This window comes from Rana temporaria, chromosome 1 (genome assembly GCF_905171775.1).
Source record: "Rana temporaria chromosome 1, aRanTem1.1, whole genome shotgun sequence".
Classification (NCBI taxonomy): domain Eukaryota; kingdom Metazoa; phylum Chordata; class Amphibia; order Anura; family Ranidae; genus Rana; species Rana temporaria.
The window spans coordinates 528,583,424-528,611,392 of NC_053489.1; the positions used below are offsets into that span (position 1 = coordinate 528,583,424).

At 39.1% G+C, this 27,969-nt stretch overlaps 1 protein-coding gene across 1 annotated transcript in view; it reads right to left on the reverse strand.

Annotated features, from left to right (window-relative positions):
* Window positions 1-27,969, reverse strand: part of DCHS2 (dachsous cadherin-related 2) — a 348,197-nt gene that overhangs the window by 22,014 nt on the left and 298,214 nt on the right. The window contains exons 9-15 of the mRNA XM_040331985.1: window positions 25,888-26,725; window positions 22,359-22,598; window positions 15,962-16,090; window positions 13,188-13,397; window positions 9,325-10,185; window positions 7,423-7,533; window positions 3,592-3,803 (exon numbers count right to left, since the gene is read on the reverse strand). Of these exons, the coding sequence (XP_040187919.1) occupies window positions 3,592-3,803; window positions 7,423-7,533; window positions 9,325-10,185; window positions 13,188-13,397; window positions 15,962-16,090; window positions 22,359-22,598; window positions 25,888-26,725 (2,601 nt within the window). The remainder of the gene's footprint in view (window positions 1-3,591; window positions 3,804-7,422; window positions 7,534-9,324; window positions 10,186-13,187; window positions 13,398-15,961; window positions 16,091-22,358; window positions 22,599-25,887; window positions 26,726-27,969) is intronic.

Genomic DNA, 27,969 nt, shown 5'->3' on the forward strand with positions numbered 1-27,969 from the left:
AACATATAAAGGCAAGAACAGATATGCAAAAATGTGAATAAATGTATACGTTAACATTGGATAGAATCACAAAGTGCATAAGAGTTGAAGAAAGAGTAGGGTTGATTTACTGCAACTGGGGTTTTCCAGACTTTCTGTACCAACAATCAATCAAAAATTTACTGGTGTATGTCCAGCTTTGGTTGCAGATTTCTCCTAGCAACATATTCATAAAAACTGGAGAGTGCAAAATCTGGTACAGATATGAATGGTAGCCAATCAGTTCCTAAATGTGGCTAGTTCAATTAAGCTTAACAAAAAAAGCCTGGAAGCCGATTGGTCCCTGTCTATGCAGAGCTGCTCCAGATTTTGCACTCTCCCATTTTAGGAAATTAACCCCAAAGTTCTAAAGCACATTAACTTGTGTTAGCTTATGTTAATCACTAAATCGACCATTCAATCCAGTCCTAAATCTCTTACTTTAAGTGTCAATGTATTCAGTGGGTATCCAATGCTGACTAATAAAGACTGACTAAAAAAAAGAAGATCAATACACAAGTACGCCTATCACAGCAATGCAAAAGTGATCAACTTTACAAAACAGTCCATCACTGGCTGAAAACAGTGCCGAGATCATTAGCAGCCACAATCTTAATAACTGCTTGCTGACAGCATGTTTATATTCTTACATTGGTCAGTAAGTGGTTGAATCTATTCTGTAAAATGTAAGTTTAAAGTAGGAACTGACAATGCAAAAAGAGTCAAAGTGGAAAATAGATACAATATAACAAAAAAAGATGCATATAACACAATACAATGTACAACAGAAAATGAAAAGTGTGCAATAACAAGGCTATCTAGGAGCAGTTTGCTTAAAGGGTCACTAGGTGGCAGCAGAGTCTATGAAACAGTGAGTAGAGACAGATAATCAGTCAGTAGCAATGACTACTTGCATTTCCCTTGAAATCTCTTGTGTTCCAGGTAAGCATCTGAACGGATCCCTAGACCAGCTCCACAGGGTGGTTGCAGAAAGGGTCTCTTCTCCAGATACACAGGATAATGGTTGCATTCACTGTGTCACCCTACTTTAGGCTTAGGACTTGGGGTACAGATCTGAACTATAGTAGGCAGATCACTCACCTGGTTACAGCTCACATGCCCAGTCACTGCTGTATCGTCAGGTGCAGCCTCTCTGAGCACCAAAGGCATGAGAGAGATAGCAATTGTTGCTCCCTGGGCATTACCAATAGCCCTGGAGCTTGTGGGAGCCCAAGGGATTGTGAGAAACAGAGTCAAAGGAGCCCACACCTGCATTTGAGAATGGTAAGCAATGGGGAACTCCACCACAACTGTATTGTACAATACCATGTTTTTGGTAGAAAAGCACATCATCAAGTGCCACACAGCAGAGGAACACATATGCTACGCATAAGTACAAATTACTGTTTAACCTAGAACCTAAAGAACATTACAGACAATTAATAATTAAGGTGAATGCAAAACCAATGTTTTCCTAATTTTGGATGGAAAAGGGCATGGGTTAAAACCTCAGTCAGTTTTTTTTTTGCCATCTGTGTACCATTGGGGAGATGTGACCTCACTTCCTGTCCTTTAGACATAATAGGAAGTGAGAGGAAACTGAGCAAACTCCTCTCTTAGACAGTTGTTCTCAGAACAAGTGTGTCTGTTAGAAGATGTTATCGTTGTGCTTGTTCAAGTGACATCTCTTTCAGTCCCAGCGACAATGGTCACCAGGACAAATAGAGATGGATAGTCTCCCCAGTGGGGACTCAGACAGCAATAAAAACTTGACAGGGGTTCCCAGCTCTCACCATTCTTTTACCTAGATGGGCTTGTGTTAGTCAGACAATGTAAGTATGAGCATGGTGATTTACGTCCTAAGGAAGCCCTGCTAGATAGCCTATAACTCAGAAAATTATGAGGGAAGATATCCATCATAGCCCATCACCATTTTCTCCAAAAACCTGCTGGCCAAAGTTGTCTAGTGGGGTCTGGTAGTGCCCATAAATATAATATATTTGCCCTATCTGGCTGTTTTGGATGTACTGAGGAAACTATCTCAAATTAAAGATCACATTCTAAAAATCTATCTGAACAAGACTGTGGAGTTGATTTACTAAAGGCAAATAGACTGTGCCCTTCGCAGTCGCTCCAGAGCTTAGTAAATGAGCAGCAGCTCTGCTGACCTCCATCATCCAATCATGTGTAAGCAAAAATGCTTTTTTTTTTCTTCTTCTCTTTGAACATAATTAGGTACTCTTTGCAAAGTTAAGCTTTACCTCATTTACTAAGCTCTGGAGCAACTGCAGTTGTAGAAGGCAAAGTGCACAGTCAATTTGCCTTTTGTTAATCAACCCCTGCAGCAAATCCAGGCATGAGCAGACTTTCTCCCCCATACTTTTGATTTACAAATACACAGTAATTGTGTGCGGAGGGGGGTTATTTTTTTGCTTGTGCTTAGTCAATGATAAACTCTTTGAAACTGCGCTCTGTATATTCAGATTTAACATTCTCTGTAAGGGCTCATTCACACCTATGTCTTACAACACATGTGGTTTAATATCAATGTGCAGAGATTTGCCATTTTAATGGTGCTAGTTCAAAAATATGTGGTATTATAACATGTCTTAGCCAAATAACTTTCATGTCTGATTTTTCAGTCATTGACAGGCATTATAGGAGCATTTGATAGAAGCACATATTGGTGAATGACATTTGCACCTACCCAAACCAATAAAAAAACATTGAAAGGGGAGACAAATGGGCACAAAGTCAGCTTAGGCTTTTTGGAATTTGTCAAAGTTATATAAAAAATAAACTTCTACTGTGTACTGTATATATAGTGCAGAATAATACGAAAAGGTCCGTTTTGGAACTATGTCTCATAAAATCTAGCATTATCACTGCTTGAAGTTATTTTTCAATACGTGGTAGGAAAATGGTTGAAAAAAAACTTAGCAATGAGTACTTGGAACCTAAACTCTTTGTGATTTTATGTTATAAATTATGGAGCTGGGCGTTTGAAGCACAAAAAATATATCAACTGGCAGTAGCAGCAGTAGTGGAGTATTAACAAATTTATGTTGTGGTCTCAGGCAAAGAACATTTATAATCTCATACCATTTCCTACCATTTTCATGCTATAAATCTGGCGGTAATGAAATATTACATAAAAATACATTTCTGTAGTAGCAAAACATATTATACTTTATAGTTGGAATATATATTTGGGATTAATTGCAGTGTAAATTTGATAATTACTCAGGAACACAGATGAGGAAAACACCTGAAATGTTGAGGTTGATTTACTAATTGAGTTTAGAATCTTTGCTCAACAATTGTGCAAATATTCACTTCAATTTTCAAATCCTATGAAAAGCATCTGCATTTAAGTGGGTACAGGAATTTTATTTTACGTGACTGCATAATTAAACAATTACACAATTTTGAGTGAAAATTCTTGAACCTACTGTAGTAATTTTTTTGATAATATTTAGATAACATTTAAAAATTGAAAATCCCAAGTGTAGATGTTATTAAAATACCACAAACCTAACCAAGGAGATAGAGAACTGTATGCAGTTACTGTACCTGGATAACAAAAAGGTTGTATCCCTGACCTTCCAAAACAGAAGTTATGTGATGGTCTCGGTCAAACACTGGCACATTATCATTTTCGTCTTGGATCAATACTGAAACTCCACAGTATGCCACAGAAGTACTGCTTGTGGCAGCGACCACTAGATTCATTTTCATGTTGGCTTCTGCATCAAGTAGCAAAGACTCCCTCACTGTGAGCTCTCCTGTTAGACAAAATACAGCAGATCTTAAAGATCTATAATGAAACCAACTTCTATAATGAGAACATATAATCAAATTTTTGGCAAATAAACTGTTCATTTTATACCACAAATAAATATTACAAATGCAGCTAAATATTATTTACAGGAAACTTATAAATAGTGTAATGTAGATTTATTAATTTTGACCAACTAGCCTTCTTTCTTAAAATAAGTGTATTACCCGCTTCATGACTGCCCACTACACATATACTGCAGCAGGGCGGCCGCTCTGTGCCAGATCACATACTAGGTAGTAGATGATCTGACACTTCCGGGTCTGGGGCATGCTCATGCTATGATCACACACAGCAGGGGCCCAGTGGCAGGTACCACGGACTCGATGTCCGACGGCCATTGGCCAATTGTTTAGTACAGAGGCATAATGGTGATCTGCCTATGTAAACAAGGCAGGCCGATGTTCTGTCAGTAGAGAAGACGTTGCTCCTATGTTCCTGCTAAGTAGGAACACGGATCTATGCCATGCTTTAATAGAAGCGCCTCCCACACAGTGAGTAAGCACTTACTAGGGACACATTTAACCCTTTGATTGCCCCTGTTGTCAACTCCTTTCCTGCCAGTGTCATTACATTAGTACAATGACATTGCATATTTTTTAGCACTGATCACTGTATTAGTGTCACTGGTCCCCAAAAGTGTCAGTTAGGTGTCCAATTTGTCCGCTTTGTCCATTACTAGTAAATAAATAAAAATATCCCATAGCTTGTAGACGCTATAATGTTTCCTCAAATCAATCAGTGTTTTCTTATTGCCATTTATCATACCAAAAACATGTAGCAGAAAACATATTGGCCTAAATTGATGAAGATTTTTTTTCCTTTTTTTTTATTGGATACAGTTTAAAGCAGAAAGTAAAAAATATAGATTTTTTTTCAAAATTGTCAGACTTTTTTGTTTAAAGCGAAAAAAAAAAAACTGCAGAGGGGATGAAATACCAGCAAAATAATGTTCTATCTGTGGAAAAAAAAGGACATCAATTTAATTTATATCTGCGCAATTGTCAGTTAAAGTAACGCAGTGCCGTATCGCAAAAAATGGCCTGGTCATAAAAGGGGGTAAATCTTCTTAAGCTGAAGTGTTTACCCAATGGCTACCAAACATATTCTGTGCAGTAAAAAGACTAAAGGAGAGTGAACTTTGAAGGCATAGTCCACCTTTTTATAAAATGTAATAAATGTACAAGCAACTAATACAAAATGTGCAAACATTTTTTGCTTTCATTTTCCCGGGAGCTGTATCTGTGATCAGTGTGCCACAGTTTTAATGCACAGGCTCCTGCATTACCCCAAACCCCACGCAGGTATGGACTTTTTGTTATGAGGCTGGGGGAAGAAATCAGTAACTACAAGTGCAGTGACTGCCCTGCTTCACCAGGACTATGCCATAGTAGCAGATGGGACTTTTCCGCTGCTGCTTGTCACTGGCAGTACTAGCGCCGACTCCGTAGAGAGAAGTATTCAGCTGCGGTGGGGCTCGGTGGTGGTGGCGGGGCTGGCAGGCAATGGATGCAGGGGTGCTGCTGGTGCTGGCGTGGGGGAAGGAGCCGGTCTGTTCCTTACCTTCAATGGTTGGCGCCGCTCCTCTATGATGCCCCCACACGCGCTCCAGATATCACCAGAATACCGGAAGTGATATAATATTAATGGCACTGCCCACTGACCTCTCCTCCGGTCCCCGCCGAGCCAATCCCATGACAAACCCATGCATTCTAGCAAATCAAATGACAGTGGGAGTGTGTGCGGGCGCACAGCTTGCGCCCTGCACACGCCCTAAACACGGGCAAATCAGCTTCCAAGCCTGCGATCAGCTGATTGCAGGCTGGGAAGCTTCCCATAGACCGCCGCATGTCCGGCGCCTGGTCACTCTTAAAGTGACATTTTTTATTTTTTTTTATTTTTACAGCTTGGGGGGGCGGCGCCCGAGCGCCCCCTATGGATGGGCCGCCACTGATTGGCGGTTTAATAAACTGAGATAAGGAGCAGAGAACATGTTCTCCACTTTTCATCACAGCACATGGCTGTTTTGTCACAAACGGCCAGTTTAATAAACCGAGATCTGAAGATCTCACAGCCCTTCCACTGAAATATCTCCCTTCCAGATTAACCAGCTCAGAGGTGGAGAATCTGGGAGAGAAGCTGGTGTGATAAGAGGAAGAAGACTTATTTCTTCCCAATATCAGCACCAGTGGGTTAAAAATTAATATTAACAACATAATATATATATATATATATATATATATATATATATATATATATATATATATACACACACACACACACATTCATACAGTATCTATACACACACACATTATATATATATATATATATATATATATATATATATATATATACACACACACATATATACAGTATTTATATATATGTATACACACACACATATATACACAAACTCATGAATATATATTCATGTATTTGTTGTATATATACTGTATATGTATACATATATATATATAAGTACTGTATATATGTGTGTGTGTATATATACAGGATATATGTATAGTTATCACATGTCTGAAAACATGTAATTACATGTTCTTTTAAACTTTAGTTTCACTTTTTGAACTCGGCGGCACTGTAATCTCACAATATCTCACGAGATTACAGGCAGCCCACCCACTTTTACACAGATCTCAGCCGTTTTCAGAGGAAACACTTCTCCTCTGTTCTCCCTCTGAGAACTGAAGTTCTCAGTTTATTAAACCTGCTGCAGAGGAGATAATTTTCCTTTGAGAACTCCCGACAACTGAGCTGAGAAAAAACTTCTCAGTTTATTAATCGGACACCTAAGTATGAGTTTAACATGAAGTATGGTATCAAAGGTGGACAATGCTATTAAAATTTGTCGTTGTGGGGCAAGACCGAGAGTTTTAACTTGGCCTGTAAGCCAATCTCTTAATATAAGACATGCTGGTAGGTAAACTGGTTCCTGCCTAAATTGTCCCTAGTATGTGTATGTATAAATGTGAGTTAGGGACCTTAGATTGTGAGCTCTTTGAGGGCAGGGAGTGTTGTGAATATATAATGTATATGTAAAGCGCTGTGTAAATTGACGGTGCTATATAAGTACCTGAAATAAATACATTTATGTAATTCAGCTATAGGAAACATCTGCTGACTGGGTTAACCCATGGCTTCTTAAATTTCACTTTGAATACAAAGAGAAATTTAAAAAACAGGACTTTTGTTTGTAGATGATTGCCACCTTATTTACTGAACTAGGTGAACAGCCTTTTTTCCTTTAGTAAATCCTATGTGTGTGAAAAACTTTTGATCAACATTGAAGCTGTAAAACAGCCCTAGTGAGGTGGATTTACTAAACGATTACAGGCTGGTTACTCTGCAAAAGGAATGTTAGGAGGTAAAACATCACTTGGATTACCCCATCCTGAGTAAATGAGTTTTGTAGCTAAGATACTAAATATCTCCTTTTATAATGAGCTAAACTCATAAATCGTTAGCGGTTACTAAATTATATTTTGCTTTTAATTGGTTGTTACCTGCAGTGTATATTTATCATTGGTATTGTACATATAATAATATACCTGTTTCAGAGTTTATCTTGAAGGTCCCTTTGTCACCGCTGATAAGGCTGTAAAATATGGCATCTCCATTCGGATTTTGGTGTATGGCTTCTACGGTCACAACTGATGAACCTGCATTTAAAAATCATGTAGTAAAGTCAGAAGATATGCACGATATACAGGTGGATATAAAAAGCCACCTCTTAGTTTACTAGCCAATATAAAAGCCAAAGTTAATATTTATAGTACAGAAGATACCTATGCACAGAAAGGAAAATAAACGAATAAAGGTGGATATGTGTCTGTATAAAAAAAGTGTACACTGTTAAATAACTGATGTATAAAGTTATACAGCATTAATCTCCTTTTATTTGCCACACATACAGTTCACATTCACAGACTGGGACTTCTGTGGTTATTCATCGTAGATATAAAGCACAATCTCTACCTATATGTTTCATGAATGGGAGTTTTTTTATTCTTAAATGGAAAATTCGGGTCTCAGAATAATTAGCCATATCTATATTACTTTGAATCTTACAGTCATAAGGCCCGATGCTCCTTTGACATTTAAAATGTATTTTTATTAAAGACCCCACCATCTTCACTTCCACTTGTTTAGGTGCACTTCCTAATTCACCCATTATTTGCACATTGCAATTTATTAATTATTTTAAGTATAAATTTCTCACCTGCATTTTCTCCTTACTTCTTTGGCTAGCAAAGAGGTTTTAAAGAATTTGCAACAACAGATTTTGAAGAATACAATAAAGCACACAAAAACACTCATTTTAGGTTATATGACAGAGGAGCAATTACTCTAATGTCCTATCATAACCTCATTGAATGTGTTGAGGTTTTAATGAATTTGCAACACCAGATTTTCAAGACTAGAATAAAGCAAAAACATTAATCTCCGGCTATGTGACAGAGAAGCTGTCACTTTAATGTCCTATACAGAGTAATATTCTACTAATTAATTACCATTTATACTAAAGCATTAAGCTCCATCATGTTAGGCAATAGTCTGTAACAAAATGCCCCCATGTCATATCATTATAGTTATTAGTATTTACAGTATATACTGTAGCCTCATAATAGTAAGCACTAGTTAATCGAGTCTTCGTACTGGTTTGGGAACCTATTGCATTATCTACATCTAAGTCCCTAACACCTTTACACCCTAAAAGAGGTAGAGGCCAGTTTGCTGCATGGGTGTCTCCTTGGGGCTTGCACAATTTTTGCTTGCAGGGGAAATCATAAACAAAACACTTGCACACACACACACACACATGTACCCGTCCCCCTTAACTTGTGTTCTCAGTTATGCCTCATCTCTGCCGCTATAACAAAGCCAAAAAGCAGTTTTGATTTCTTCAGCATTCCCTTTATAGAAAACAGAACGCCTGAGACTTCTTCTATTAACTATGGCAGTGGTCATAGCTGGATAAATCAGGGAGAGGTGGGGGATTCAACCACCAGGCATCAACGTAAAATGAAATTAGCAGTTTTGATTAGAATTATAGATTTAAGAATTTAGTATAAACAGGCATCAGCAGAAAATGAAAGTAGCAGTTTTGGTTAGAATTATATTTAAGAATTTAGTATAATATTAGCACATTCCTAGCCTATAAAACAAATCCATAAATAGTATTTAAGAGCTGTGTTATGGTGTAGGGAGAAATAAATTACAGTACTCATTGGGGTTGATTGACTAAAGGCAAGTGCAGTTGCTCCAGAGTTTAGTAACTGACCAGAAGCCGTGCTGACTTCCATCATTATGTTTTTTTTATTTTCTCTGCATGTGATCGGGTATTCTTTGCAAAGTGAAGATTTACCTAGTTTACTAAGCTCTGGAGCAACACTTTATTTTCCTTTAGTAAATCAACCCCATTATATCTAAGATTTCAATATAAAACATACCTGGTTTACTGTTTTCCAGTATTATGGCTTCGTATATACTCTGGAGAAAATAAATATTTATTTCCATTCCTTCTAGGATAACTGTAACAAGACCTGTGGATGTTTTTGCTGGAGTACCAAGGTCTGAAGCCTCCACTTTGAGAACTGCATTTGTGAAGGTAACAGGGGATAACAGCTTAATGACTTTAATTTCTCCTGTTTCTCTATTAATGTAAAAGTGTGGATCAGCTTTCACAAGACTGTATACCACTGCTCCATTTAAGCCCAGGTCTGGGTCACTTGCATATACATTAGCGATGGTTGTATTTACAGAGAGTTGGGGAGAAACACGGACCTGCATAGGGTTAATTGCAAGTATTGGCTCATTATCATTGGCATCGTCAATATGTACTATAACTTTGGCAGTAGCACTTTTTTGACCATATAAGCTACAGTCAGTTGCTAGTGCCCTAAACACATATTGATGTTTAAGTTCTCTGTCCAAGGCCTTTGTCGTCTCGATGTTTCCAGTTGTTTGGTTTATAGTGAAAGCACCTTGTGTATCATCAATCAAGGAGTACATTACTTCTCCGTTTAAGCCCTCATCTATATCAAACGCATGAAGGCTAAGAACCACTGATCCAATGGTTATGTCTTCTCTGACAGATGTGCGGTACTGGCTCTTGGAAAACGTAGGTGGATTGTCATTTTCGTCCAAGACCTTAATGTGCAGTTTGGCTGTGGTGCTTTTCCGGGGGCTGCCCAAGTCATAGCATTCCACAGTGATGGTAAAATTGCTGACATCCTCTCGATCTAAGCTGCGTGTGGCCCAGAGCTCCCCCGATGTGTTATTGATGGCAAAATCTCCGCCCGTGTTTCCACCTTCAAAAGTAAAAGAAGCATTAAGCAAAAATTGACAGTAAAAGACAGACAAGTGGAAAGATATGTCATCATGGGAACACCAATGAAAAAATTGCTAATTCCAATAATATTAAGCATTTCTGCTTGTACAGCAAATGCTTAAGTGTGTCTGGCATGTGACTTGCCGTGTGTTTGAATTAAAACCTGCATTTCATTTAAATCGGTGGGTGGCACTGACAGTAAATGTAGGAGCCCTCATCCATTACTGTGAAATGACTTTACCAGATGTAACCCTTTCTTCAAAATTGATACACCTTATAAAATATGTATCTTAATACAAATTCAGCATGAGGACACGTAGCAGCATTTTCATACAAACACAAAAAACGCATTAAGTGCCAAAAACAACACTTGTAAACTGTCCTCTGGTTCCAAACAGCATCTCATTAACTCAAGTGGAAAGTTCTTTTTAGTTATGATACTACCATCTACAGGGAAATCATTTTCTTTAGAATGTGTTTCTAGGGGGTTGCCACTCACTGCTATCCTGAGTGGAACTTTCTTAGCAAAACTATTCATCCACCAACTAATGCAGTAGAGGAAGTAAACACTGAAATATCGCTGTAGGGGTATTTACGAAAACTGAAGAGTGCAAAATCTGGTACAGCTCTGCAAAGAAACCAATCAGCTTCCAGGTTATATTGTCAAAGCCTAATTGAACCAACTGAAGTTAGAAGCTGATTGGTTTCTATGCACAGCTGCACCAGATTTTGCACTCTCCGGTTTTAGTAAATCAACCCTACTGTCTTTTGCACTTTTTACCACTATTAAAACGCACCTGTTATTTAAAAGATAACCTCTCTGATATGTTAAACAAGTTATTACTAATACAGAATCCATTGCCTCCTCTATACAGTGTTCAGTACCTGCCCAGAGTTAAATGATTACCTACAACGTACTCTTCCTTCTCTCCACTGCTGTAGGTTACCTTTTGACTAATATATATATATATATATATATATATATATATATATATATATATATATATATATATATTTATATATTTATATATATCGGTATATATAGAGAGAGAACAAATGGTAAACTGCTTGCATTGCAGTTGTCAAAACTCATTGCTACAAACATCCTGCGGGTTTCCAAACCCATTCAAAAAACAGAAGGGATGGAGCACAGATCTTCTTGTATTTTCTTTATTTAATTTCTCAATTGACAAGGAACATAGAACTATGCAAAAAGCATAGAGCCGCAAACAGCTGTGACCACTGGAGAGAACATGTCATTATAGTGGCCTTAGCACTATATGACCATATAGTGTGACCAAACCCCTGTATTTTTGAATATGTTCAGGTGTTTTTAACTAGCCTTGCAGGATAAATGTAATTTTTGCATGTGTGCGCTGTAATCTGTTTTGTACTGTCATTATAGTGATCTTCACCTAGCCGCTCTCAGTCGGAACAATAATCAGAAGATTCCTGCTGCTGCAGTTCACATTGCCTAAATCGCCAGATTGAATCGAGCCTAAAGTCTTGTACACACGACTACAGCCCACTGGGTTAAACAAAAAAAAAACTGACAGCTCAGGTCGGAGTCAATGTACTAACAAACTGATTTTAGTACAGCGGTACCCCCTGTTGTGCCACCCTGGTCATTGAGACGGTCACTAGACCTTTTTCAGTCATGACCCTTCTGTCGGTCAGGCTGACCTACACACGGGCCGAATGTTGGCCGGTTTCTACTGAACCGCCCGATGCCCCTTGACATTCCGCCTGTGTGTACTAGGCTTTAGTAATAAACTATCTTCAAATAATAGTATAGTTTATATGTGCTTTGTAATAGTTGTAATAGTTAATATTGAATATATTTAGAGTTAAATGGTAGTTTACTCTAGTTAGGCTACTAATAAATCAGCTATTGAATAAGTATGAATTCATGCAATAGGTATATCTTATTGCATTGGTTTCTTCCTATAGTAATTCAAAAAATTAAAAGCTTATACCTATGTTAGATGTATTGATGAGAATGGAAGAATTATCAGTGCACCTACACAACCAATATTTCAATTTCCAGGACATATGACTTCCCTGGATAGCTTTTATAAAAAACTCTTACTTTGCAACCTTATTATCCTAGAATTCCTTCATCTGACCCTAAAACTCCTATTATATATAAAAAAAAATATTAATAGTATTGGACATCTTGTTGATGTCATCGTTATTCCCCCCCCCTTTTTTATTTTTTCTCCTCTATTCTTTCTATTTTTCTCTTTTTATTTCTTTGCCATTTTCTACATTTACTTATGGGTTTCAATGCTTAATCTCTTAAGGTATAATTATTTTTATGGTATCTTATGTTATGATCCATAGGTATATCATTAAACATATTTAAGGCACCTACGAGTTTTACTGCATATTCCTATGTTGTTAATTGTATCTCTTTTCTTCCCCAAGAAAACATGTTATTAAATTTCAATAAAAATATATTAATCAAGATGTACTGGTGTATTTGTTTTCTCCAGTATTAAAAAATCGAATACACTTTTAGAAAGCTTTTACCTATGTTTTATTACTATAGATAAATGTAAAATATATACTGTTATGTAGTTAGAATTATACGCTACATGAGGTGTAATCTTAAAAACAAATCGCACATTGGGGCTCTAAAATGTTAGAGACTGTTCACTTGCGAAGTGAACAATAGTCCCCAAGTAAATCTTTGCTCACTTTGAATATACAAATATGTTCAAGGGAAATGAAAAACCTGAATTTTTGCCATCGCATGACTGCTTTTGAAATGTACAGATTCATTGTTTTTACTAAGTTCAGTGAATATTCAAGTTGCAAAGTGAACATTTACATTATTAAGTGAACACTCTATGTTTCTTTTATTAAATAAACACCTCATAACTCCAAACCAAGCAATACTGAATACATGACAGGTAAAAAATGAAATTTCATGCCGTGTTAGACATCTGTGCAGGCAGTTTAGAAAGTATTATTAATTACCAATTATTTGGAAATGCACTCTGCCATTGTTGCCAGTATCCTTATCCGTAGCCAGCACATTGTGAATTATTCCTGGAGCTTGGTTTTCTGGGACATGGATCTCAGCCTCAGGAAGTAAAAGCTCAGGAGTATTATCATTTTCATCTAGCACTGTACAAACAATTGTTGTGGAGCTGGAGAAGGAGGGGGTTCCACCATCTGTCACCAATACTAATGATAGAAGAATTACAGAAAATACATAGATTAGCAGTAAGGTCCAGAACCTAGCAGCCAAGGATAATGTAAATAATGTCATATGCTATAATGATGAGGTGCTAGAAATAAATAGAAAGAAATTTGAAAAAACTCACAGGTATATGGTATATCACTCTAAAGAATGGGTCTCAAACTGGTGGCCCTCTAGCTGTTGCAGAATTCCAACTCCCATGAGGCATTGCAAGGCTTACAGTTACAAGCATGACTCCCACAGGCAGAGGCATGATGGGACTTGTAGTTCTGCAACAGCTGGAGGGCCGCCAGTTTGAGACTCCCTGCTCTAGAGTTTGCAGCTCTCCATACTACACAATCAGTATGTCAGTTAATTATGCTGTTTATATACACTTAGTGATATTTTACAAGTTCACCTTATAACACACTATGCATGCAATTAAAAGACAGCATACAGTATTATCCTGTATACATAGAAAGATTTTTAAATTAATGGAAAACTGGAAAGGAAAGACGACATTTACTACAATACTTTAATCAGTCATCTTTCAATCAATTGGTCGGACTGCCATGTATAATGCAGTCCTAGGTTTGCAGGCTCCTCGTGTACATGGAAGACATTTAGCTGACTAGTAAAGCCATGTGGAGACACCTACTCTTGATAAAATCAATTGGTTTTAAATGTATGGTAACAAGCCAGACTCATTATAACCATATAAAAAGGTTAAAAACTTAAAGGCAGATAAAACGTAAGTCTGGAAGTCAGGATAACCATTTCTTGCTTCAATGAGATGTAAAGAAAATGTTCCCCAGTTGGACAAAATTAAGGTTTAGAGGTTATTCTTACTCCCATTTTATTTTATGACCACCCACCGAATATTGAGTGGGTCCCCCTTTTGCCACCAAACAGCCCTAACCCATGGAGGCATGGACTCCACAAGACTTTTAAATGTACGCTGTGCTATCTGACACCAAGCCGTTATTAGCAGATCCTTTAAGCCCTGTAAGTTGTGAGATGGGACCTCATGGATTGGACTTGTTTTTCCAACACACCCCATAGATGCTCGACTGGATTGAGATCTGGAGAATTTTGAAGTCAAGTCCTCAACACATCGCTGTATTCCTCACATTCTCAACAGAGGGCTGCCCGCTTTAAGAGAAAAGTGGTCTCTGCAGTGGATTGGCCGCAAGATAACTTTTATCGGGGGTGGGAGAGGGGTGCTCTGGTCGTCTCCACCGCTTACTGGAGTCATCGGTAGCTGCGGAGACGATCGGGTCCTCTCCCCTCAACAGCCTGGAGCCAAGTGAGGGAAAGATGGCCCCATCTCGGCTTCATACCATTGGATGGCGGAAGCGACATCAAACGTCACTTTCGCCCAATGGTCTTAAAGGGAAAGACGTTTATGTATTTATTATTATTTTTATTGCATTAAAGTGTAAATGTGACATCTGAGGTCTCGGTCCTTAACTAGTTAATTGAACAAGCTGAAGTTAGAAGCTGATTGGCTCCCATGCACAGCTGCACCAGATTTTGTATTCTCCAGTTTTAGTAAATGAACACCTGTGTGTTTAAGGCACTGCTTAAGTTTAAATGACGCCCATGATACCTGATTTTGCCTTTTTGTGTCTTTGCAGTACCAATGTCTCATCCTGGCCATGCTGTATATTTTGTACCTACTGGAATTGAGATGAATGCATACTCTTTTCTTGGTCTATAGTTTGTTCCTTTAAATTTGTTCCAGGAAAATGTAAGATAAAATTATATATGTCAAGGACAAAGAATAACATATAATGTATAAATACTTTTCACAATTTGGGGTATCATGCCTTGTACACACGACCGTTTTGCTCGGCAAAAACCATCAAGAAAACTGCCGGCAGAGCTTTTTTTGCAGAGAAAAATGGTTGTGTGTATGTTTTTTGTCGAGAAAACTGTCGTGGGTCTCGACGAGAAAAAAAGAGAACATGCTGTCTTTTTTCTCGTCGGGGGTCTCAATTTTCTTGTTGCGGTTCTCGTCGGGCTGGTTTACGACGAGAAACATGTTTGTGTGTATGCTTAAAAACCCGCGCATGCTCAGAATAAAGTATGAGACGGGAGCGCACCTTCGGTAAAAGTAGTGTTCGGAATGGAGATAGCACATTTGTCACGCTGTAACCGACTGAAAAGCGCGAATCGTCTCTTACCAAACTTTTACTTAACACGTGGTAACATGAGATTAGTAAAAGCAGCCCCAAGGGTGGCGCCAGTGGAATCAAACTTCCCCTTTATAGTGCCGTCGTACGTGTTGTACGTCACCGCGTTTGAGAACGACGAGATTTTGTCTGGACAGTGTGTATGCAAGGAAAGCTTGACAAGAATCTCGTCAAGCTTGACAAGAACCTTGTCGAGAAAAACAACGTTTTCTTTTACGACAAGATTCTCGGTCGTGTGTACAAGGCTTCAGATTTGCTAACTTGAATGTAAATAGTACTTCTTGTATTCAGACACCTTTACTGTTTTGTACTGTACTGCTGAGATATGTTTATATATTACCCACAATGCAGCACAAGCAATTCAAATAACTTACCTCTAATGATAAAGCGGTCCTTTTTTTCTCTGTCGAATGTTGCTGATGTAACAATTTCTCCTGTCTCAGGTATTATTCTGAAAAGCTCATGGCTTGGCAAAATATAGTAAGTAAGTATAGCATTGACTCCTGCAAAATATAAATAATGTTCCACATAATCTTTCTAATATTAATTAACTTTTCTGGCAAATTCAGTGTATCATCTGTGCTCACAATCCAAGTAGAAAGAGAAGGTTACTACTATTGTATTGTTGGGCAAGGTTCATAGACAGGGACAGAAAACATTGAACTGTCTGCAAATGGATGCACAGCTAGTATAATAACCTATCTGTTTGCATACAGATTTCTGGTGTGTTGTGAAACACAACATAAAGGGTGGTTGAAATATAAAGCTTGATGTAAATGCTAAATTTTAATCACAATTACCAAACGTACCAGATTTACTGGAACAGTCCCACTTTTTAGTTAGTTGTCCCACTGTCTTGGGATAATAATGTATAGCTTGTTGAAGGTTACTTCATACTGGGCATAGACATAGTGGGTTACTTCGTACTGGGCATAGACATAGTGGGATACTGCGTACTGGGCATAGACATAGTGGGTTACTTCGTACTGGGCATAGACATAGTGGGATACTTCGTACTGGACATAGACATAGTGGGTTACTTCGTACTGGGCATAGACATAGTGGGATACTTTGTACTGGGCATAGACATAGTGGGTTACTTTGTACTGAGCATAGACATAGTAGGTTACTTCGTACTGGGCATAGACATAGTGGGTTACTTCGTACTGGACATAGACATAGTGGGATACTACGTACTGGGCATAGACATAGTGGGTTACTTCGTACTGGGCATAGACATAGTGGGATACTTCGTACTGGACATAGACATAGTGGGATACTTTGTACTGGGCATAGACATAGTGGGTAACTTTGTACTGAGCATAGACATAGTGGGTTACTTCGTACTGGGCATAGACATAGTAGGTTACTTCGTACTGGGCATAGACCTAGTGGGATAAGCAGGTCCATTCACCAAATTCCTTCCCCCAGCACATCCAAGGTACAGCAGCTAAAAGCCTAGTTTTTTTTGTAGCAGGACATACTCAGCAAGGACTGGCCAAATTTCACTCCTTGTATGGGCACCCTGGTTGTACATAGGTTGATTTATCGATTGTCTTGTATACAACCAGCCTGTCATGTTTCCCCCCAAACGATTAATGCCACTGGCTATAGCCTGCTACACTAATCGTGTTCTGCTGGCAGGGAAGGTTCGTCACACTCACCGCGGGCTGAAAACAATAGCGCTCTCGGAGGCATTGACCCATCAACACTGACTTTGTTGATGGGGGAAACAAGCTGATTTTTTTCCTTCCACCCATGGTGGGGCAAAGAAAATTGCCTAATCTATGGCCTGCCTTGGGCAAACTTCCAGCAATCCCTTCAATCACACTTGATGACAGGCCACTGCTTTTTTTTTGACAGTCTATGCAGTAGCAGCATCAGTGCTGCCCATTAGTCCTTCCTCCTGACTGCCAACACTTCCAGAAACATAAATAAATAGCCAAGCCCGCTGGACCTACCCTCTGCCAACCCACCTTCACCCCCCAGATTGCAATGTTAGCATATTGCATAATATGCCGGTGGTGGGGGCATAAATGAAAGTGGGAAAGTGGCCGCTTAGAGACTCACCCTCTCTGTGAGTCTCTGTGATGCACCTGCTTAAACAATTATAGCCTAGGTCAGTGATGGTGAACCTTGGCACCCCAGATGTTTTGGAACTACATTTCCCATGATGCTCAAGCACTCTGTGGTGTAGCTGAGCATCATGGGAAATGTAGTTCTAAATCATCTGGGGTGCCAAGGTTCGCCGTCACTGGCCTAGGTGATATCATTAAAGTGAAACCCTTTATTTTACATTCTTCAATGATCATTAAAGTGCAAGATCATTTTGAAGTGTCTCTATACATTGGGGGTCAGTCCTCTTATGTTCACTGACCACCAATGTGTGTGTGTGTAGAGGGGTTAAAAGAACTGCTACTGACTACCAATGGTGGACTGTATTAAATAACACTGCTTCTGACCATCAATGCAGCAAGCAAGGAAGGGGATTAACAGCATTGCCACTAACTACCAATAAAATGGGGGTTTAAATAGCCTAACACTGACCGGCAATGTGGGTTTTATTACTGTGATCCCATACTGTGTTTTTTTTTCTCACTCATTAGTGCTGGGGATTATTATTGCAGTCACTGGCACCAATGCTGGGGGTTATTATTTCATCCAGACACCCATGTTGCGGGGTTACTATTGCAGCCAGTGACATCAATGATGGGAGTTACTGTTACTGACACCAATAATGTGGCTTATTTTACTCCCTCTTTCTCTTCAGTGTGCCTAGCAGTAAAATAAATACAGCAGGATCAACATTTTCAGGTTTTAGGGTTTGTTATAGCCCATTAATGGGCTACCTAACTCAATTCAATGCAGTACAATGCATGAAAATAAACATCTTTTGTGGAGCCCAATTATTATTATTATTATTATTATTAATATTTTTTTACCACCACTGTGCTAGATGCTAGTAGTGCTACTGACACTTTCAATGATGATGATAAGTGTCACAAACAGAAATTGCTTACAGAAGAAGCAGAAGGCGAACAAAGACTGGTCTTAGTTGAAGAGACCAAAAATTCAAACTCAATAAATTTTCTTAATGAGTTAGAGACATGTAAATGTAGCAAATGTAGATTTAAAAAAAACAGCATTTATGAATCTTTATATCATTATCTCTGGTAAAAAAAAAAATTGATTATCAGTTTTGATGAATAATTCTTCGAACATTTGTACTAAGAAGGATGTAATACAATCATAAAAGCTTGGACAACACTGCCCCCATGTGGGCAGACATCATTTAACCAGTAGATTTATAAAGCACAGACTGCATACGAATCAAGGAAAGTCATGCTAAAACATTTCAGTTTTACTGCAGGTGCTGGCATTGCCTGAAACTAGTATGTAAGAACTGGCATCAGAGGCTCTAAGGCCCCATTCACATCTGGCGTTTTGAGATCTCAGACAGAATCGCTGCGATTCTGCCCCCGATCTCAAATCACACTGCAATAGTGGCAAAATACACCACGCACATTCAGGTGCATTGTGCAAAGCCTGTCACCCAAAAGAAACTCTTGCTCCCTTTTGGGGTAACAAGCTTCACGTTCAGAGCAACTCGTTATGATACAGGTATTGGAGCTGCATCATTTAAAGTAGTATTAAACCCCTAACAAATTGAAGCCAAATCCCAGCTAATACCTTAGAAGCAGTAACAACAAACAATGGGCCAGATTCACAGCTGAAATACGCCGGAGTATCTACTGATACGCTGGCGTATTTTCAAATTTGCCGAGTCTTATCTTAGTTTGAATTCTCAAACCAAGAAACGACGGCTTCTGGCTTCGATCAGACAGGCGTACGGCTTCGTACGCCTTCGGATCGTAGGTGTAATACTTCGGCGCCCGCTGGGTGGAGTTTGCCTCGTTTTCCACGTCGGGTATGCTAATTAGCTGTTTACGGCGATCCACGAAGGTACCCGCGTTCGTCGCATTCTCTTACGTCGTCGCTAGTCGGCTTTTACCGGCGTAAAGTTACAGCTGCTATTTCTTGGCTTAAATTTAGACTTTAAATTTAGACTTGCCATGTTAAAGTATGGCCGTCGTTCCCGTGTCGAATTTTAAATTTTTTTTTTTTGCGTAAGTTGTCTGTGAATAGGAAAGGACGGAACGCACGTCGCCGTTCAAAAAATTACGTCGGTGCGATGTCATTTTGCGCAAAGCACGGCGGGAAATTTCAAAACGGAGCATGCGCAGTACGTTCGGCGCGGGAACGCGCCTAATTTAAATGATACACGCCCCATTTGAATTAGGCGGGCTTGCGCCGGACGGATTTACGCTACGCCGCCGCAAGTTTACAGGCAAGTGCTTTGTGAATCAAGCACTTGCCCGTAAAACTTGCGGCGGTGTAACGTAAATGCGATACGTTACGCCGCCACAATTCTATGTGAATCTGGCCCAATGTTTTCTCCTTGTGGGATAAAGGCTAAAAATAAGTGAAAGCTGATCATTGTAAGCATCCCTGTCAGTGCTAAATTGTTTATCTCATCTCTGTAACTCAAATATACATTTTTATAAACACTGGACAGTGGAGCTGATTTGCCAGGGAGTACAGAACCTTCACACAAATTGTGTGAATATTCGCTTCATTAATCCATTCATGAGCAGATGAAATAAATAAACAGGAATTTATTTTGACATGATTGAACTGAAGTCAATATTCAAACACTCTATTGCGTAAAGATTCTCAATTGCTTTTGGTAAATCATACTTAATATCTATCTCTCTGACATTTAGGCTTGGTTCATTCTAATGCAATGTGACTTTGATGTGATTTTACAGTGCAATTATGTGATGTGACTTTGATGCAGCTTGGCATATTCTTAGGGGGAAAGTAGCACTGTAAACTGCACCAAAGTAATGCAGGAACCTTTTTCAAAATCGCACCATTCTGAGTTACATTGATTAGAACAGGCACCATTGAAAACAAGGTGATTTCCCCTGTTCTGCAATTTTGTACGATGAAAACTGCATCAGAAGTCGCGTTAGTGTGAACCAAGTCTTTCTAAAATATAGTGACCTGCATCCAGGGTTGCTAGACATAATTCTACAACTGGGTAGTAATGCTACTGTAGGTGAGAATCATATTTTCATAAGGTGGCTCAAATATAACTTACAAAAAAACTATTTTAAAAGTGGAACTTAAGGCAAACCACAGAATACACATTTTAAATATACAGTATACATATATTTGTCTACTATTTAAAGTGGTTCCAAAGGTAGAAGGTTTTTTACCTTAATGCATTTTATCCATTAAAGTAAAACACCCTCATCCCCCCCTTGCATCTCAATCCAACAATGTGCATGAGAGCAGCAGCTTTCCTGGGTCCCTGACTTCTCATTGGCTCACACTGCTGCTGTCAATCAAAGCCAGTGAGTTAATGAGGATAGAGTGGAGGGTGGAGCCAAGCCATCCCCCATGTGTGAACGGACAATATCCATTCACAGGAGCGTGGCTCAGGAGCGAGCATGCTCGGGTCCCCCTATAGCAAGCGGGTTTGCTATTGGTGGCACTTGGCAGAGGGGGGGAAGCCAGGACCGCTGGCAGGGGACTCAAAAAGAAGAGAATCGGGGCTGTTCTGTGCAAAACCATTGCACAAAGCAGGTGAATATAGCATGTTTGTTATTAAAAAAAAGTTTAGAAAAACTTTAACCTGTCAAAGCACAGTCAAGCTTGCGATTTAAATACATTTCCCAAACAGTACAACCCGACCGGTGACACATGTAGTTCTTAAGCAATTTGTTTTCTTTACTATTTCACACTCAAGTAAACAGATTATATATGTTTAAAGTGGATGTAAACCTTCTGCTATGGAAAATCTTTTTCTAGTAGAGAAAAAAACACTGCGCAGAATAAACCAAAAAATAAAATAATAAAAAACAGTGCTGCCAAGTACCAAAAATTGTAGATACAAAATTTTAAAGATGAGTGAATAGGAAAAAGGTACAGCGCAATAAAATAATAAATAAAAATAAATAAATAAATAAATGTGAATTGAAAACCTGCACAGGAAGCGCAGGTTTAAGTGAGGGGTAATAAGATAATTGAATGAACAATGAAAACCAATCAATTAAATGTGATCAATGATAAAGAAATAATATATGAAAATTAGACCAATAAATTTTGACATGTCATTGGAAAATTCTTAGAAGAGTGCCAAGGTGAATTCCACTAAATTTTGACATGTCATTGGAAAATTCTTAGAAGAGTGCCAAGGCAAACCTTCTGCTATACCCAGTGCGGTGAACAGCTTCAGATGATACACAGAGATGAAACAAATCTTCCTACATAAGTTTTACTTGCCTATCTGCTGTCTTCAGCTTTCTACACCGTATGGTAAGTGTTTCTACCTGTTTCAGCAGTGGGAGTATGGGTATATACTGTGTGTAAGCTGATGCACATGAACAAAGAAACTTTCAGAGCTGTGCTGTGAATAAACCAGCTCTCTTCTTATCTATCTTTAAGTTCCCTCCCAACACAAATTTCCAGCTGCTTTTATCTCCTGTGATGGAGAACTTGTCTGAAGTTATCATGCTGATAATAGAGGAATAGAGCAGCAGAAAGACATGGGACTTAGGGTGTTGTAGAGGGATAAGTAAACACTACAGATACTGTATATGTCCCCAGGTCATATTTCATGAATAGGGTTTATATCCACTTCAAGTTGCTTGTATATCATTTACTGTAAACAACACAATACAATACATACAATTTTTTAGTTACCTGTATCCATATCCTCAGCTTCTACTTTCATTACATGCATTCCAGGCTCCTGGTTTTCAAGAACTTCAGCTTCATAGACAGCCTGCTTAAATGTTGGTGGCTTATCATTGACATCACCCACTGTAACTGTCAAAATCTGTGTAGCAGAAAGAACTGGAGTGCCATTATCTGTAGCCAGAATGGTTAAAATATAAGTCTCCCGAATCTCACGGTCTACTGTGGAGGATAAAGTTAACCAACCTGTGGAGGATAAAGTTAACACAATATTGTAGAACTGGTATTTGAAAAATAAAACCATGTGATTCTTTGGCACACTTGGGCATTTGTGTTTTGCTTCTGATTTAAGTTATATATCAAGCTTCTAAGAAATGCAGTGTTCACTTATGTTCCTTTAATAAATCCTTTAAGTTACAAACAACATAGACACAGTCACCATTTTCCACCTTAAACATTGTGTGATGGACACAGGTTTGGCAAGTAAGCTAATGTACATCATTGCAAAATGAACCTTCAGGTGTTTTGATACAAGTGTACATCTTTAAGTGGCAATAAAATGTTCATAACTGAAATACTACACTGACTTATCATTGTTGCTTGGTTCTGATTAGTATGGTGTGGGAACTGTTCTAATAGGAAATTGTGGTTTTATGATATTGGGACCAGTGGCGGCTGGTGCTAAAACTTTTTTTTGGGCGGCGCAAACAAACCCTTACAGGTCCACACTCACCAGAGGACACCATGCGTTCCATGGCACTAGAAGCTGGAACCTGGAAGTGACGCGATGACGTATTTTGATTCGCTAAAATCAAAAGTGGAAGGGTTCGGGCGCAGTACTAAAACCTAAAAAAATCCAAATAGAGCCTCAGCCTCAAATCACATGCTTGTCAAAAATGTACGGACCTAATAGACACCCATTGATCTGGCTCTCCTCACAGTGCAAGCGATTTATTTTTAAATAAATGATAATATGACTTACATTTTTTAACATCTTAAAGTAGCTTTCTTCTTTGGCAAACTCAATTTGGGAACTCCTATACCCCTTATGGACCAGCCGCCACTGATTGGGACAAGAAAAATTTAACTAAGGAAAGAAGGTGGGTGACTAGAATTCTGGGTTAGGTGGTAGGGGAGGGGGAGCAAAGGTAGGGGTGGGGTGAGTGATAGAGGAATAGAATATGTCGTGTGAGGATGAAAGCATAGAATAAAAGTAGAAGAGGGGAGAGAGGAAAAATGAAAGAGTAGAGGTAAGAGGAAAGATGGGCACCTGTAAGAACAGGTTAGCTGGAAACACGAGAGGGCCTGTGGCATGCTTGCAGAATTTAGCATTCAGTAAAGGGACTTGTATTCAGGAGTCAATTTTAAATCCTGACAGTAGAACAATATTTTCCTGAATTACTCCTCTTGGCATCTAATGCATTAAGGGCAGCTATCTTTTGAGTTTCGTTGACTGCGCAAACCCAATGACTAGGAAAAGGTGGGTAACGGTTTTCCCATTTAGCCAGTATGCAAGCTAGGCTACATTAAGAATGTTGTGTTTTTGTAAGTGGGAATGAATGATACATTCATTTACTCTAAAACATATGTCAAAACATTTTAATTGTATTTCTAACATTGACATACATAATTACTTCCCCATTTCTATCCATGACTTGCCACTTTTGTTCTCCAGATTTTTCAAATGTCCATATCTTTTGTGTTCGAATTTCCAAATGAGCTAATAATTAAGCATTAAGCTTTTGAGTCACCTTTATTTTCCTGATGGTGTATGGTGGTAAAAACAGTGCAAATCAGTATCTGCTTTGAATTCCCATTGGAATTCTATTTTAATGCAGACAGGCAATGGTTGAAATGCCACTCTGGGGCTGTGTGATAGTGCAAGACCCTGCCATTGTGAAAAGTGAAGTAGACATGACATAGGGTTTGCAGAATTTGGGGGGCAGGAATATTAATTCTGAACAAAAAAAAGGTTTCTCTGGGTTTTGTTCCCAGATTGGGGTCTGAAGATTTAAAAAAAAATTTGGAGGGAAGAAATATCCAACCCAGTATCCTGCTCTTGCAGGAGACCATCGTGCGGCGTGCACAGCTCTTGTAATGGACCTCTCCTTGTTAGTAACAGGTGTGTTCCACTCATGAGAGGAAGATTGGGTAGGCCTAATAACCCTGCATGAGTTTTCAGGACAGCACAGTGCACAGAAAGTTATTAACTTACTGGATTTTTTTCAGGATTAACTGGCATTTTTATACTTAATGACAGATATAACATTGCTCTACCCAACCAAATGGGATCATATATGAGGAGTTCCTTTTTAAGGAATACATTACTTTTATACCTAATTGTTTTTGCTCTCTAGTTTTAATGTTGACACTATTACTGTATGAGCTATGAAAATCTTCCAAGGTTTAATATATAATGACATCATTTATTCCTTCATGTCGCTCTCTTTTATTAAATGTACTTGGCTGGTTCTTAAAAATATATTGCAAAAAAACACAGAAATAATCCAGAAGTCATTGACAAGATTCGATAATTATGTGTGAAAATAAACGGAAACTGCCTCAGTGGAGTTTTGTTTAGCATTCTTTTAAATAAAATGCAGTTGGAATTAAAAAAATGTACTTTGTAAGCTTCTAAGGCTTCATACACACCACCCAACATGTCCGATGAAAACGGTCCGCGGACCGTTTTCATCGGACATGTCCGCTGGGATCATTTGGTCTGATGTGTGTACACACCATCAGACCAAATTCCCTGCGGACAGAATACGCGGTGACATGGCGGCGACGTGGCGGCGACGATGACGCCGCAACGTGCGCGCGCCAGGAAGTTCAATGCTAGCTAGATTTCGGGCCAGGGGACATGTCCGATGAGTCGTACTGACCATCGGACATGTCCGACGGACAGGCTTCCAGCGGACAAGTTTCTTAGCATGATAAGAAACTTTTGTCCGCTGGAAACCTGTCCGCTAGGCCGGGAAACTGTCCGGTCTGCCCTACACACGACCGAACATGTCCGCGGAAACTGGTCCGACGGACCAGTTTCAGCGGACATGTTCGGTCGTGTGTACAAGGCCTAAGAGTTTTAAGAACGATCAATGCTGCATCCCTTTGCAGCTTAATTTTCATTGTTATCATCGGTCAACTTAAAGTTGTCGCAGTCAATCATTCCACTGCAGCTATATTTAAAATTAGACAATGTTTTTCGCATACTGCATAACAATAAAGTCAGCGTTAACAAGCAGCAGAATAAACTGTCAGCTATCTGTGATTATACCTTGCCATGCACAGACCATTTATTATCATTATTTCATTATAATATTTTACATAAACTAAACCCAGATGTGTTGAGCATTTTCTTAGCCAAGAATAGGTCCAGGCATCTGCACGAACAGTTAGAAGTGGGAAAATGGATCATCTGAAATACTCGTTCCAGAAACACATTTTCCCTTTTCAACCACCAAGTTGAAAATGTATCTACTGTCATATATGAGTCCAAGGAAAATTGTCTCCCTTGAAAAATTAAGTACAATACCTGTTGTTTGGTCCAGCAAGAAAACCTGCTCTGAATTCCCATCCATGATGTAAAAGGTTATTTTTCCATTCCTTCCCTCATCCGGATCTTCGGCTACTACATGATGTATAAGCGAGCCAACTTCTGCATCTTCCATAACAAAGGCAGCTGGAGATGATAGGAAATTTGGACTGTTGTCATTGACGTCTTGAATGATAATCTGCGCTGTCAGTGAACTGTGTCGGCGCTGTGTTATGTTAGCGGCCTGATCTGTTGCAATTACTGTAAATACATATGATTCAACCGCCTCTCTGTCCAGTTCTTTGTCTGTGATCAAGCTTCCATCCCATTCGTGAATAAAGAAAGGGTATTCTCCGGGTCCATCTGTTTTTAATGAATATTTAACCTTGTTGTTTGGTACATTCCCATCTCCATCTTTTGCTTCAAATGTATATAAGACAGTTCCTACAGGTACATTCTCTTCAAAGCCAATGACTACCATGGGGTGAGGAAAGACAGGAGAGTGATCATTCTGATCTTCTATATCAATCTTTAGGATGACAGAATGGTTTTGAGGAGGAATCTTGGTATGGTCCTGTATGTTAATGAGTAAAAGGTAGTTTGGGCTTGTTTCATAATCTAGTGGTCTGGAAAGGTATATATCTCCCGAGGAACCGTCAATAACAAAATGGCTGTTGTGCTCTTCCTCAGATATTTGTAACTGTATTTTTTTATTGGATAAAAACTTTTCACGTGACACTATTGAGCCTACTACTTGAGAAGGTTTTGCATCCTCTGGAATCTTCAAGGTTTTTAGTTCGACAATGCCTTTCGATTTCTCTTTAGTAGTTGAAATGACCTAGAAGATATGATATAGAAATATTATGGGTCTAATAATATTCTGATGTTATCTACCATAAGGATGAGCCCTGTCAGTTCTCCTCAAACTTATATGACAATTGCAGGTTCATAAGGCTGGGCTAAATAACTGACTAACATCTTTTAACTCTTGAGAATACCAACAGATAAAATGTCCCCAAATCAGTTCTCAGAACTACACCTCAAATGACTCCCTCCTCCCGATTGGTACTTTATTATTTAATATAAATAAAAAAAATACAGCAGAATGACTTCGAAATGTTGGCATCTGTAAATGGCTATAAACATTTATGTGACGGTACATCTGGCTTCTTAGGCACTGAACACTGAGTTGTGGAAACCAAATGTGAATGTTGGATTGTTTTGGGGGCTCTGGCCTAGATATGGGTGTAGGGAGTAGAATGAGGAAGTGCCTTGGAATGCCTCAGGATAGGTTAAGTAAACCTATACTTAGTGCAGCTTTACTCTAAAGTGATTTCATGCATGAGGTCAGTGTTTGATGTGATATATGTGAAGAGACAACACAAGCTATTTCTGTACAGAAACCATGTTTACTTAATGACCCGTCAGGAACAGGAAACACCACACAGGAAGAAGTACAACAGCGATGCACCATAGAGTTGCATTTAACCACTTAAGGACCCCTTCACACAGATATACATTGGCAGAATGGCATGGCTGGGCACATCCACATACCTGTACGTGGCCCTTTACGCCCAGCCGTGGGGTCGCACGCTCCAAGAGGTCCTAAGCTCCGTGACCGCGCCTGCAGGACCCGCGGACCTGATTGCTGCCGATATCCCGCGATCGGTCCTCCAGAGCTGAAGAACGGGGAGAGGTGTGTGTAAACACACCTTCCCTGTTCTTCGTTGTGGCAATGTCATTGATCGTGTGTTCCCTGATATAGGGAAACACGATCAATGACGTCACACGTCCAGCCCCGCCTCCCTACAGTTGGAAACACATATGAGGTCACACTTAACCCCTTCAACGCCCCCTAGTGGTTAACTCCCAAACTGCAATTGTCATTTTCACAGTAAACAATTCATTTTTATAGCATTTTTTGCTGTGAAAATGACAATGGTCCCAGAAATGTGTCAAAATTGTCTGATGTGTCCGCCATAATGTCGCGGTAATAAAAAAAAACGCTGATCGCCGCTATTTGTAGTAAAAAAGAAAAATATTAATAAAAATGCAATAAAACTATCTCCTTCTTTGTAAACG